We start from the raw sequence: 13742 nt of genomic DNA, 5'->3' as shown, positions 1-13742 counted from the left end.
GCAACCCCCCCCAACCACCCCCACGCCAACCCCAACCTTTCTCCAACCAAGCCCCCTTTCCATCATCAGTTGACATCTTTAATCTGCTATTTTTTTTTATTGCAATAGCTGCAGTTTGAAGGATTTGCCACTTTTGATGTGAATACAATATCCAAAGGGGAAAACCTATATATATCTTTTTATTTGCATTTTAAATTTTAAGGGCTGGGGGATTTTATTATTAACTTTTGCAAAAAAATTCGCCCTTTTTTTTTGGGTGGCGCTTAATTGACTTCGTCCTTTTTGCAAACCCTGATTTTTTTTAAAAGAAAAAAATAAGGTCTTCGTTCACCCCGGGGCGTTTGGAGAAGGAAGTTATCCCGCCGCTTAACTTGCGGCACGAGTCTGGACCGCTTTCCACTCTTGTCCTTTTTTTTAAAGTGGGCGCGGTGTCTTTGAGCGGCTGGTGGGGTCCACCGCCGGGGGCTGATCGACCTCGGGGGCCTGACCTTTGCTCTCGTTCCCTTCGACCGCAGGTGCCGACGCCGCCCGGGCTTTTGTAGTTGTGTCCTGCCGCAGGCCCGCCCGACGCCCTCCACCCACCTGCCCTTGCCGTCGCCGGGGTGGGGGTAGCAGGTGGGGGAAGGCCAGGTGGACTTTCCGGGGGGTGCGGGTGCGGTCAGCCGTTTTCCTTCCGCCGGGTCAGGATGCCCTTGGACGTGAAGTGGCCGTTTCCAAGCCGCCAGGGACTGGCCTGGACCCTCAGCAGCGCCCTGGTGACGGGACTGGTGGGGATCTACAGCCACATCTTGACCAGTTGAGTGAGGGTCCCGGGGCGCTTGGGCGGGGGTGGGGGGTGGGGGGGGAGATGGGCCGTCGGCCGCTGTGCGGAGTTGGGGGGGTTGCGCCGGACCCTGCTACAGGAGAGATGGAGGGGGTCGGGGGTGGAGCGAGAGGTAGGTAATCAGGCGAGAGAAATTCTAAGAGAGAGATGAGGTGGAGGGAGGAAGGGAGAGAAATTGAGAGACAGAGTGGGGGCGGTAGAGAGAAATAGGAGAGCGGAAGACAGGCTGTGGAGTGAAGTGGTCAGAGGGAGAGACAGAGTGAGAGAGAGAGACTGGCGGAGAGAGAGAGAGGGTGATGGACAGAAAGAGGAAGACAGAATGGGAGAGTGAGAGAGAGAGAGAGACAGATAGATATGCGAAATGGAGAATGAGAGAGAGGAAGCAAGACGGTTAGATGGGTTGACATGTGAGATGGAGAGAAAGAGAAAGCCAGAGGGAGAGAGAAAGAGAGACAAGCAGACAGAGGGAGATTGAGATGTAGGATGGAGAACAAGAGACAGGCAAGCAGGAGAGAGAGAAGAGACACGGAGAGAGAGAGAGAGATAGGCAGACACAGGTGCAGACAGACAGTCCGCGATGGAGAGAAAGAGAGAGGCACAGTGGGAGTGAGAGAAAGACGGAGAAAGAGGTGGACAAGCAGAGAGATGAGGTGGGGAGAGAGAGAGATGCACAGGGAAGGAGATAAAGAGACCATGGAGACACACGATAGAGGGAAGAAGGAAGAAATAGAGAAAGAAACAGAAAGCGAGGGAGAGAGCAAGGGGCAGGCTGAGAAATCAGGATCTGATAAGAAGCAGGGAAAGAGACAGATGGAAGGGAGGGGGTGAGAAAGACTGCTGCAAAGAGAGAGAGAGAGAAGAGAAACAACACTGGGGAGGATGGGAAATAGGAGACAGACGGGGTGGTGAGAGAGTGAGAGAATGAGATAAGCAGAAAACGACAGAAACAGATGGCGAGTCGGAAGAGCGAGAGCGCCAAATGTTTTCATAAACATTTCACTGGCATGGACTACTGGTGAGGACGGGTCTGTCACTGTATAACACTGGGGTACAGTACTGGTGAGGACGGGTCTGTCACTGTATAACACTGGGGTACAGTACTGGTGGGGACGGGTCTGTCACTGTGTAACACTGGGGTACAGTACTGGTGAGGACGGGTCTGTCACTGTATAACACTGCGGTACAGTACTGGTGGGGATGGGTCTGTCACTGTATAACACTGCGGTACAGTACTGGTGGGGACGGGTCTGTCACTGTATAACACTGGGGTACAGTATTGGTGGGGACGGGTCTGTCACTGTATAACACTGGTGTACAGTACTGGTGGGGACGGGTCTGTCACTGTATAACACTGGGGTACAGTACTGGTGGGGACGGGTCTGTCACTATAACACTGGGATACAGTACTGGTGGGGACGGGTCTGTCACTGTATAACACTGGTGTACAGTACTGGTGGGGACGGGTCTGTCACTGTATAACACTGGGATACAGTACTGGTGGGGACGGGTCTGTCACTGTATAACACTGGGGTACAGTACTGGTGGGGACGGGTCTGTCACTGTATAACACTGGGGTACAGTACTGGTGGGGACGGGTCTGTCACTGTATAACACTGGGGTACAGTACTGGTGGGGACGGGTCTGTCACTGTATAACACTGGGGTACAGTACTGGTGGGGACGGGTCTGTCACTGTATAACACTGGGGTACAGTACTGGTGGGGACGGGTCTGTCACTGCATAACACTGGGGTACAGTGCTGGTGGGGACGGGTCTGTCACTGTATAACACTGGTGTACAGTACTGGTGGGGACGGGTCTGTCACTGTATAACACGGGCACAGTACTGGTGGGGACGGGTCTGTCACTGTATAACACTGGGGTACAGTACTGGTGGGGACGGGTCTGTCACTGTATAACACTGGGGTACAGTACTGGTGGGGACGGGTCTGTCACTGTATAACACTGGTGTACAGTACTGGTGAGGACGGGTCTGTCACTGTATAACACTGGGGTACAGTACTGGTGGGGACGGGTCGGAGGGTCAGTGCTGAGTGAGTACCGCACTGTCGGAGGGTCAGCGCTGAGGGGGCACCGCTCTGTCGGAGGGTCAGTACTGAGGGAGCACCGCACTGTGGGAGGGTCAGTGCTGAGGGAGCGCCGCACTGTGGGAGGGTCAGTGCTGAGGGAGCGCTGCACTGTGGGAGGGTCAGTGCTGAGGGAGCGCCGCACTGTTGGAGGGTCAGTGCTGAGGGAGCGCTGCACTGTCGGAGGGTCAGTGCTGAGGGAGCGCCGCACTGTCGGAGGGTCAGTGCTGAGGGAGCGCCGCACTGTCGGAGGGTCAGTGCTGAGGGAGCGCCGCACTGTCGGAGGGTCAGTGCTGAGGGAGCGCCGCACTGTCGGAGGGTCAGTGCTGAGGGAGCGCCGCACTGTCGGAGGGTCAGTGCTGAGGGAGCGCCGCACTGTGGGAGGATCAGTGCTGAGGGTGCGCCGCCCTGTCGGAGGGTCAGCGCTGAGGGAGCGCCGCGCTGTCGGAGGGTCAGTGCTGAGGGAGCACCGCACTGTGGGAGGGTCAGCGCTGAGGGAGCGCCGCACTGTCGGAGGGTCAGCGCTGAGGGAGCGCCGCACTGTGGGAGGGTCAGTGCTGAGGGAGCGCCGCACTGTCGGAGGGGCCATTGAAACCTGACGCGCCTACCTACCTGCCCTCTCAGGTGGACGTAAAGGATGACACAGCCACTAATGGAAGAGGAGTGGATGCTTTGGGGTGAGCTCTCCCCCCAATATTTATCCATCAACCAACATCGCAAAGTGATTTGGTTCATCGACACAGCGGCTGTCGGTGGGATCTTGGCCATGCGCAGATTGGGCTGCTGCCTTTTGCCTCACGGTAACTCTGACCCCTCCACTTCGGGAAAGGAAATGCGCCTTCTGCTGCTGAGACGGAGTGTAGAGGGAGTCCCGTGACCTCCCAGGGGTCTCTGGGGGGCCGGGGAGCAGCGCCTTTTGAACCCGGCGTCTAAACATTCCTGCTCTGCCTCGCAGAGTACTTGAACTGCATGATGGTTCACAACAAGGAGGTGCTCTACGAACTGATCGAGAAACGGCCCTGCGACAAGCCGCTCATCACCGTCGCCAATCACCAGTCCTGCATGGATGATCCGCACATCTGGGGTGAGTAAACCACCCCCCATCTCCCCCTCCAACCCTCACGTCTTTTTTCCCAGGCGGGGTGGAGATGGGGGGGTGTTGTCGTGGGTGGGTCCCTATCTTCCCTCCTCCCGCTGACGCTCTTCGGAGGGAGAGGGTGACGGTGGGGGGGCTTGAGTGGAAATGCGGGGTCCACTTGGGCCGGAGGAATAGCCAAGCAGATTGTCCTTGGAATGGAATGGGACTGCCTTACGCTGCGGTGCAGAGGGATCTGGGTGTCCTGGTACATGAATCTCAAAAAGTTGGTATGCAGATGCAGCGAGTGATGAGGAAGACAAATGGAAAGTTGTCCTTTATTGCGAGGGGGGGGATGGAGTATAAAAGTGGGGAAGTCTTGCTACAACTGGACAGGGCGTTGGTGAGGCCGCTCCTGGGTCACTGTGGACAGTTCTGGTCCCCTCACTTCAGGAGGGACAGACTCGCATGGGAAGCCGTTCAGAGAAGGTTCACTCGGCCGATTCCTGGGACGAAGGGGGTTTGTCTGATGAGGAAAGGTTGAGCAGGTTGGGCCTCTACCCATTGGAGTTTAGAAGAATGAGAGGTGATCTTATTGAGACATATCAGATTCTGAGGGGAGGGGGTTTGACAGGGTGGATGCTGAGAGGATGTTTCCCCACCTCGTGGGGGGAATCTAGAATGAGGGGAGGGGGCACAGTTTCAGAATGAGGGGTCTCCCATTGAAGACGGAGATGAGGAGGAATTTCCCCCCCCCCGTCCCCCCCAGAGAGCAGTGGGGGCCGGGTCACTGAATATATTCATGTTCGATTTAGATATATTGTGTGTGTGTGTTGAGTGGATATGTGTGGGTTTGTGTTGGCTTGTGAGTGTGTGTGTGGGTCTGTGTGTGTTTGTGTGGATGAGTGTGTATGAGTTTGTGGTGGAGAGTGTGGGTTTGTGTGGGTCTGTGTGTGGATAAGTGTGTGTGGGTCTGTGTGTGGGTTTGTGGTGGTGAGTGTGAGTGGGTCTGGGTGAGTGTGTGTGTGGGTGAGTGTGTGGGGTCTGTGTGTGGGTGAGTGTGTGTGGGTCTGTGTGTGGGTGAGTGTGTGTGGGTCTGTGTGTGGGTGAGTGTGTGTGTGGGTTTGTGGTGGTGAGTGTGAGTGGGTCTGGGTGAGTGTGTGTGGGTCTGTGTGTGGGAGTGTGTGTGTGGGTTTGTGGTGGTGAGTGTGACTTTGTGTGGGTCTGGGTGAGTGTGTGTGTGGGTTTGTGGTGGTGAGTGTGAGTTTGTGTGGGTCTGTGTGTGGGTGAGTGTGTGTGTGGGTTTGTGGTGGTGAGTGTGAGTGGATGTGAGTGGGTCTGGGTGAGTGTGTGTGTGGGTTTGTGGTGGTGAGTGTGAGTGGGTGTGAGTGGGTCTGGGTGAGTGTGTGTGGGTCTGTGTGTGGGTGAGTGTGTGTGTGGGTTTGTGGTGGTGAGTGTGAGTTTGTGTGGGTCTGGGTGAGTGTGTGTGTGTGGGTTTGTGGTGGTGAGTGTGAGTGGGTGTGAGTGGGTCTGGGTGAGTGTGTGTGGGTCTGTGTGTGGGTGAGTGTGTGTGTGGGTTTGTGGTGGTGAGTGTGAGTTTGTGTGGGTCTGGGTGAGTGTGTGTGTGTGGGTTTGTGGTGGTGAGTGCGAGTGGGTCTGGGTGAGTGTGTGTGTGGGTTTGTGGTGGTGAGTGTGAGTTTGTGTGGGTCTGGGTGAGTGTGTGTGTGTGGGTTTGTGGTGGTGAGTGCGAGTGGGTCTGGGTGAGTGTGTGTGGGTTTGTGGTGGTGAGTGTGAGTGGGTGTGAGTGGGTCTGGGTGAGTGTGTGTGTGGGTTTGTGGTGGTGAGTGTGGGTCTGTGTGTGGGTGAGTGTGTGTGTGGGTTTGTGGTGGTGAGTGTGAGTGGGTGTGAGTGGGTCTGGGTGAGTGTGTGTGTGGGTTTGTGGTGGTGAGTGTGAGTGGGTCTGGGTGAGTGTGTGTGTGGGTTTGTGGTGGTGAGTGTGGGTCTGTGTGTAGGTGAGTGTGTGTGTGGGTTTGTGGTGGTGAGTGTGAGTGGGTCTGGGTGAGTGTGTGTGGGTCTGTGTGTGGGTGAGTGTGTGTGTGGGTTTGTGGTGGTGAGTGTGAGTGTGTGTGGGTCTGTGTGTGGGTGAGTGTGTGTGTGGGTTTGTGGTGGTGAGTGTGCGTTTGTGTGGGTCTGTGTGTGGGTGTGTGTGTGTGTGTGTGGGTTTGTGTGGGTCTGTGTGTGGGTGAGTGTGCGTTTGTGTGGGTCTGTGTGTGGGTGAGTGTGTGTGTGGGTCTGTGTGGGTCTGTGTGTGGGTCTGTGTGTGGGTGAGTGTGTGTGTGGGTGAGTGTGTGTGTGTTAGGGTGTCTAAGTGCCACACTGGGAAATTGATGCAGAGTCTGACTGAGGGACTGTAGCTGAGCGGAGCGATGGGGTGGGGTATCATCATTATCAGTGACGCGCATTTCTGTTTGTGAAGCTTCTCACTGCTTTTATCTCTCTCCAGGAGTCCTGGAACTAAAACACTTAAAGAATATCAAGCGGATGCGATGGTGAGTGTGCGAGAGACAGATCTCTAACCTCATAGTATCTATCATCAAACACTCCCAGGACAGGTACAGTACGGGGTTAGATACAGAGTAAAGCTCCCTCTACACTGTCCCCCATCAAACACTCCCAGGACAGGTACAGTACGGGGTTAGATACAGAGTAAAGCTCCCTCTACACTGTCCCCATCAAACACTCCCAGGACAGGTACAGCACGGGGTTAGATACAGAGTAAAGCTCCCTCTACACTGTCCCCATCAAACACTCCCAGGACAGGTACAGCACGGGGTTAGATACAGAGTAAAGCTCCATCTACACGGTCCCCATCAAACACTCCCAGGACATGTACAGCACAGGGTTAGATACAGAGTAAAGCTCCCTCTACACCGTCCCCATCAAACACTCCCAGGACAGGTACAGCACGGGGTTAGATACAGAGTAAAGCTCCCTCTACACTGTCACCATCAAACACTCCCAGGACAGGTACAGCGCGGGGTTAGATACAGAGTAAAGCTCCCTCTACACTGTCCCCATCAAACACTCCCAGGGCAGGTACAGCACGGGGTTAGATACAGAGTAAAGCTCCCTCTACACTGTCACCATCAAACACTCCCAGGACAGGTACAACACGGGGTTAGATACAGAGTAAAGCTCCCTCTACACCGTCCCCATCAAACACTCCCAGGACAGGTACAGCACGGGGTTAGATACAGAGTAAAGCTCCCTCTACACTGTCCCCATCAAACACTCCCAGAACAGGTACAGCACGGGGTTAGATACAGAGTAAAGCTCCCTCTACACTGTCCCCATCAAACACTCCCAGGACAGGTACAGCACGGGGTTAGATACAGAGTAAAGCTCCCTCTACGCTGTCTCTTCTCCATCCCCAGCAGGAAAACCTCTTACTTCATGTGTTGCTCTGAGATTCCTAATTTCCCAATCCCTCATTTGACAAAGTCAGCCAAAGGTGCAACGCAGAGTTGGATTTAAATTGTCCTCAGGATGAACCTCGGCGCAATTGCTCTCTGACTGACCCGAGGGGCAATGCGAAATTGTGCCCCGAGTGTCAGAAAGAAAGAGCTGGAGGACACGTGGCTCTGGCTGTGCGGCAGAATAATACGCTGTGCCTTTGTGATGTGACACGCCTCTTGCTAGGAAATGGCCTGTGATCATGGAGCAATGCTACAGGAGGTCAAATTAACATTCCCTCTTTCCGGACCTCAGGACCCCAGCTGCTGCCGATATTTGCTTCACCAAGGAATTGCATTCCAAGTTCTTCAGTCTGGGAAAGTGTGTTCCCGTGATTCGAGGTACGTAAACTGCCGGAGTGAGGGAGAGGCTGGATTAACATCAGTAGAGATACAGTCAGTAACACAGGGCGCTGCGGGGAGAGAGGGGTTACTGAGTGACCGTGTGAGGGAGCTGGATTAACATCAGTAGAGATACAGTCAGTAACACAGGGCGCTGGGGGAGAGGGGTTACTGAGTGACAGTGTGAGGGAGCTGGATTAACATCAGTAGAGATACAGTCAGTAACACAGGGCGCTGGGGGGAGAGGGGTTACTGAGTGACAGTGTGAGGGAGCTGGATTAACATCAGTAGAGATACAGTCAGTAACACAGGGCGCTGGGGGGAGAGGGGTTACTGAGTGACAGTGTGAGGGAGCTGGATTAACATCAGTAGAGATACAGTCAGTAACACAGGGCGCTGGGGGGAGAGGGGTTACTGAGTGACAGTGTGAGGGAGCTGGATTAACATCAGTAGAGATACAGTCAGTAACACAGGGCGCTGGGGGGAGAGGGGTTACTGAGTGACAGTGTGAGGGAGCTGGATTAACATCAGTCGAGATACAATGAGTTGTTTCCTGTGCGGTTCTGCTGCCCGCGATGGCCCCTGTCTCTTGCCGTGCTGATCCTCTCTCCTCCAGGTGACGGCGTGTACCAGAAAGGTATGGACTTCCTGCTGGACAAGCTCAATCGCGGCGACTGGGTCCACTTCTTCCCGGAAGGTAGGCGACAGGAGACGTTTGCTGGACCAGCAGCCACCTCGGACGCCCCCCTCCCGCACCTGTCCCCGAGGGCTGGCCCGTCCCCGGGGCCCCGCCACGCCCAGCAGCGCCCCGCTGGGCAAGGGGGCAGCTCCCGAGCCCACCCTGGCCGCCACCCGGGCTTCGGACCCCTCCCCACCCCCCCCCCCTCCCCCCCCGCCTCTCGCAGTTGGCTCCACAATGGCCGCCCAGCCCTTTCGCGGGCTGTCCGAGTTGCTGCCGAGTTGCATTTTGAGACGCGCCCTTTTGACCCAGTCGACGGGTCAAGGCCGAGTTGTTCGAAACCCGGAAGGGGTGGGGGGAACCTTGAAACAGAAGAACATGAGAACGAGGAGCAGGACTAAGGCCATTCAGCCCCTCGAGCCTGCCCTTGCCATTCGATACCATCATGGCTGATCTCATCTCGGCCTCAACTCCAATTTCCCGCCCTCTCCCCATAACCTTTCAACCCCGTTACTAATTAAAAATCTCTCTATCTCCTCCTCAAATGTATTCAGCGCCTCGGCATCCACTGCGCTCTTGAGGTAGTGACTTCCACAGGCTCGCCACCCTTTGAGAAAAGCAATTCCTCCTCATCTCTGATCTAAATCTACCGCCCCTTAGCCTAAAAACTATGGCCTCTCGTTCTAGAATGCCCCACAAGGGGAAACATCCGCTCCACGTCTGCTTTGCCTGTCCCCTTTAGCACCTTATATACCTCAATTCGATCTCCTTCTCATCCTTCTAAACTTTAGCGAGTGTAGGCCTAAACTGCTCAATCTCTCCTCATAAGACCAGTCACAACCCGTTTACGCAGTTTGCATGTTTTGAGATGCCGGCACTGAATTCAGTAGTAATAAGACCACTGAGTCTCAAGAGATTTTTAAAATAAAACGAAACATTTATTAATGCAAGAAAGATTGTAAACACAGACGTACGTCTACAAAATTACCACTCTAATAACTACGAAAATCCCCGAATTGATCTGATTCTGGCCACACCCCAGTAAAACTCATAGGTTCAAACAGACACCGGGCAAAGTGCACCCTGGACAGTCGCCTTCAAAATGAGTTTCTTTCAGCTCTGGGCCTTCGCAAACAGACTCGAGGCTGACAGGCCGGAGGATTCTCACACGTGTTGGATCTTGAAATGCCTGCGCCTTACCCACCATCTCCTTCCTCCTTTATTCACGTCTTCCCCTTTGAATGTCAACTTTCCATCGCGTCGCTCGGCTTCTAACTTTACCTCCTCCCACAGTAACCTCCTCTCTTCCCGCCGATTTTACTCGTAAGCTGAAGAAAAAATAAACACATTGCTCGGCGTCGTCTAGCTAGGTGTAAGATTTCGCCCGCAGTCTTGAATGGTTTCCTTTAACAAAGGCAAATTTACCTTCTACCCTCCTTACGTTAACCTAATTAACATCTCAAAACTACTGTAGCCAGACTAGCTGGCTTTAATCCAATTAAGACACACACACACACACACACATAGACACAGACCCCACTCGAACTCCATTTTAAAAAATAATTTCCAATGACGTTGTATCTTCTCGACATGCGAGAGGTCGTCTGGGGCCATGGGTAGCGATGGTAAAGGCTCCCACGTGTCTGATGACCAGGAATCTCTCCCGCTCTTACCGCCTGCCGTTGGCATGTGCGTTGGGGGGGGGATTCGCGAGTTGGTTATCAATCTGTTGGCCTGAATGCACCCTTCCTGGGGCCATCGAGTGCCTGGAGTAGGACTCGGACCCCTGAGCTTTTGGCTCAAAGGTAGGGGTGTGACCCACTCCGCCACAAGATGTCCTTTCGGGGGTGGGGTGGGGGAGGTGAAATCTGCTGTCCTTACCCGGTCTGGGCCTACACGTGACTCCAGACCCCATAGCAATGTGGGTCGACTCTTAACTGCCCCTCTGAAATGGCCCGGGCGAGACACTCTGTTGGATTCAAGGTGCCGGCTCCCTCAAGGGGGCAATTAGGGGCGGGCAATAAATGCTGGTCTAGCCAGCGACGCCCGCATCCTGTGAAGGAATAAATCCAACCCAGAACCCAGTGCTGACCGGGCTCTGAACTGGATCGGTCACCATCGCCCCTTGACATTCAATGGGCATTACCATCACTGAATCCCCCACTATCAACATCCTGGGGGTTTCCATTGACCAGAAACTGAACTGGACCCAGCCAGATAAATACTGTGGCTACAAGAGCAGGTCAGAGGCTGGGAATCCTGCAGTGAGTAACTCACCTCCTAACTCCCCCAAAGCCTGTCCACCATCTACAAGGCACAAGTCAGGAGTGTGATGGGATACTCCCCACTTGCCTGGGTGAGTGCGGCTCCCACAACACTCAAGAAGCTCGACACCGTCCAGGACAAAGCAGCCCCGCTTGATCGGCACCCCATCCACAAACATTCACTCCCTCCACCACCGACGCACAGGGGCAGCAGTGTGTGTACCATCGACAAGATGCACTGCAGCAACTCGCCAAGGCTCCTTCGACAGCGCCGCCCAAACCCACCACCTCTACCACCTAGAAGGACAAGGGCAGCAGACACACGGGAACACCACCACCTGCAAGTTCCCCCTCCGAGCCCCACACACACCATCCCGACTTGGGGTCAAAATCCTCCCTAACAGCGCGGTGGGTGTACCTACACCAGACGGGGACTGCAGCGGCTCAAGAAGGCGGCTCAACCCCCACCTTCTCAAGGGGGCAATTAGGGCTGGGGCAGTGGTTAAGTAGTGTGATGTGAGGGGGGGGATTGATTTGGGGTGGGCGCAGTAGGGTCAGGGAGCTGGTCAAAGCCCTCCTCAATCAGGACGGTCAGTCCCTGCCCCGACATGGGGAAAACGGCCTGGGCATTGGTTCTGTTTTGGGGGTTTTTGCAGTGGCTCTGGCCTTGCGTCCCTTTGGCTCATCTTATTCTTCACGTCTTTTCCAGGCAAGGTGAACATGACCCAGGAGTTCGTGAGGCTGAAATGGGGTGAGTGTTCCTTTCGAATCTCGGGGCTTCCTGCCTGCGGTGGTGAGCAGGGTCGCAGGCACACAGGACGAGGCCGTTCAGCCCCTCTCTCGAGCCTGTTATACAGGAACAGGAGGAGGCCATTCAGCCCCTCTTGAGCCTGTTACACAGGAACAGGAGGAGGCCCATTCAGCCCCCTCCTCGAGCCTGTTACACAGGAACAGGAGGAGGCCATTCAGCCCCTCTCGAGCCTGCTACACAGGAACAGGAGGAGGCCATTCAGCCCCTCTCGAGCCTGTTACACAGGAACAGGAGGAGGCCATTCAGCCCCTCTCTCGAGACTGTTACACAGGAACAGGAGGAGGCCATTCAGCCCTTCCCGAGCTTGTTACACAGGAACAGGAGGAGGCCATTCAGCCCCTCTTGAGTCTGTTACATATGAACAACAGGAGGCCGTTCAGCCCTTCTTTAGGCAGGAACAGGAGCAGGCCAATTGACCCCTCAACCTTGTTACACAGGAACAGGAGGAGGCCATTCAGCCCCTCTCGAGCCTGTTACACAGGAACAGGAGGAGGCCCATTCAGCCCCTCTCTCGAGCCTGTTACACAGGAACAGGAGGAGGCCCATTCAGCCTCTCTCGAGCCTGTTACACAGGAACAGGAGGAGGCCCATTCAGCCCCTCTTTCGAGCCTGTTACACAGGAACAGGAGGAGACCCATTCAGCCTGTCTCGAGCCTGTTACACAGGCGAACGCGGACAGCAGCCCTTGGGCGTGGGATGGGCAGGTGCCAGGGTGTGACCTCTGCCCCGAGTTTGAAGCTGGATGGCGTAGTGTTTTTCTTCCCCGCAGGTATCGGCCGGCTGATCTCCGAATGTTCCCTGAATCCCATCATCCTGCCGCTCTGGCACGTGGGTAAGTCTGACCTGGGATTGGGAGGGGAGACGAGGTGAGGAAGCAGGGGTCAGGGATTCTCTAAAAACCTTCCTCCCCGCAGCCCCCCCAGCCACTGTTGGAGGGTCAGTGCTGAGGGAGCGCCGCACTGTCGGAGGGTCAGTGCTGAGGGAGCGCCGCACTGTCGGAGGGTCAGTGCTGAGGGAGCCCCGCACTGTCGGAGGGTCAGCGCTGAGGGAGCGCCGCACTGTCGGAGGGTCAGTACTGAGGGAGCCCCGCACTGTCAGAGGGTCAGTACTGAGGGAGTGCCGCACTGTCGGAGGGTCAGTGCTGAGGGAGCGCCGCACTGTCGGAGGGTCAGTGCTGAGGGAGCGCCGCACTGTCGGAGGGTCAGTGCTGAGGGAGCGCCGCACTGTCGGAGGGTCAGTGCTGAGGGAGCGCCGCACTGTCGGAGGGTCAGTACTGAGGGAGCCCCGCACTGTCGGAGGGTCAGTACTGAGGGAGCGCCGCACTGTCGGAGGGTCAGTGCTGAGGGAGCGCCGCACTGTCGGAGGGTCAGCGCTGAATGAATTGTTCAGTAACTGTGTTGTGGAGGGGGTCGTGAGGTTCGTGGGGTGGAGGGAGAGGGAGTTTACAGCTAGGGTATATATGACTTATCCCTCACCCCATCCCTCTTCTTGTCTTTTCTCAGGTATGAGTGATGTGCTCCCCAACAATCCTCCATATTACCCTCGCCTTGGCAAGGTGAGCTATTTTACCGATGTTGGATCTTTCCAGTTCCCTGGGTTATTCCCACCTCCCCGCCCCCCCTCACACATTCTCACCTCGGCACACTTTCACACCCTTACACTCACACAGTCACACATTCCCTCGCACACTCTTGCATACTCAGACACATACACTCACACAATAACACTCTCGCACACTCATACACACTCACACACAGTCACACTCACACACATTCACACACATTCACACACATTCACACACATTCACACACACTCACACACACTCACACACACTCACACACACTCACACAGTCACACACAGTCACACACATTCACACACATTCACACACAGTCACACACTCACACACAGTCATACTCATACACAGCCACACACTCACACACAGTCACAGTCACACACATTCACACACAGTCACACACACACACAGTCACTCTCATACACAGCCACACACACACACACAGTCACACACATTCACAGTCAGGCACACACTCTTGCACACTCATACACAGTCACACACTCATACACAGTCACACACTCATACACAGTCACACACTCACACACAGTCACACTCACACACAGTCACACTCACACAC

The 13742-nt window shown here is 55.2% G+C and overlaps 1 protein-coding gene across 1 annotated transcript; it reads left to right on the top strand.

Moving 5' to 3' along the window:
• Positions 1-651: 651 nt before the first annotated feature.
• tafazzin (tafazzin, phospholipid-lysophospholipid transacylase) lies at positions 652-13146 on the top strand (the record flags this gene model as incomplete). Its single annotated transcript, XM_078538150.1, has 8 exons — positions 652-795; positions 3864-3992; positions 6487-6532; positions 7752-7837; positions 8454-8534; positions 11490-11531; positions 12361-12423; positions 13094-13146. Coding segments are annotated over exons 1-8 (609 nt in total), but the record flags the coding sequence as incomplete, so codon positions are not given.
• Between the last annotated feature and the right edge of the window lie 596 nt (positions 13147-13742).

Source organism: Cetorhinus maximus, unplaced genomic scaffold (genome assembly GCF_964194155.1).
Source record: "Cetorhinus maximus unplaced genomic scaffold, sCetMax3.hap1.1 HAP1_SCAFFOLD_4037, whole genome shotgun sequence".
Taxonomy (NCBI): domain Eukaryota; kingdom Metazoa; phylum Chordata; class Chondrichthyes; order Lamniformes; family Cetorhinidae; genus Cetorhinus; species Cetorhinus maximus.
The sequence above is the reverse complement of the archived record's forward strand: the minus strand, read 5'-3'. Positions and strand labels throughout refer to the sequence as shown.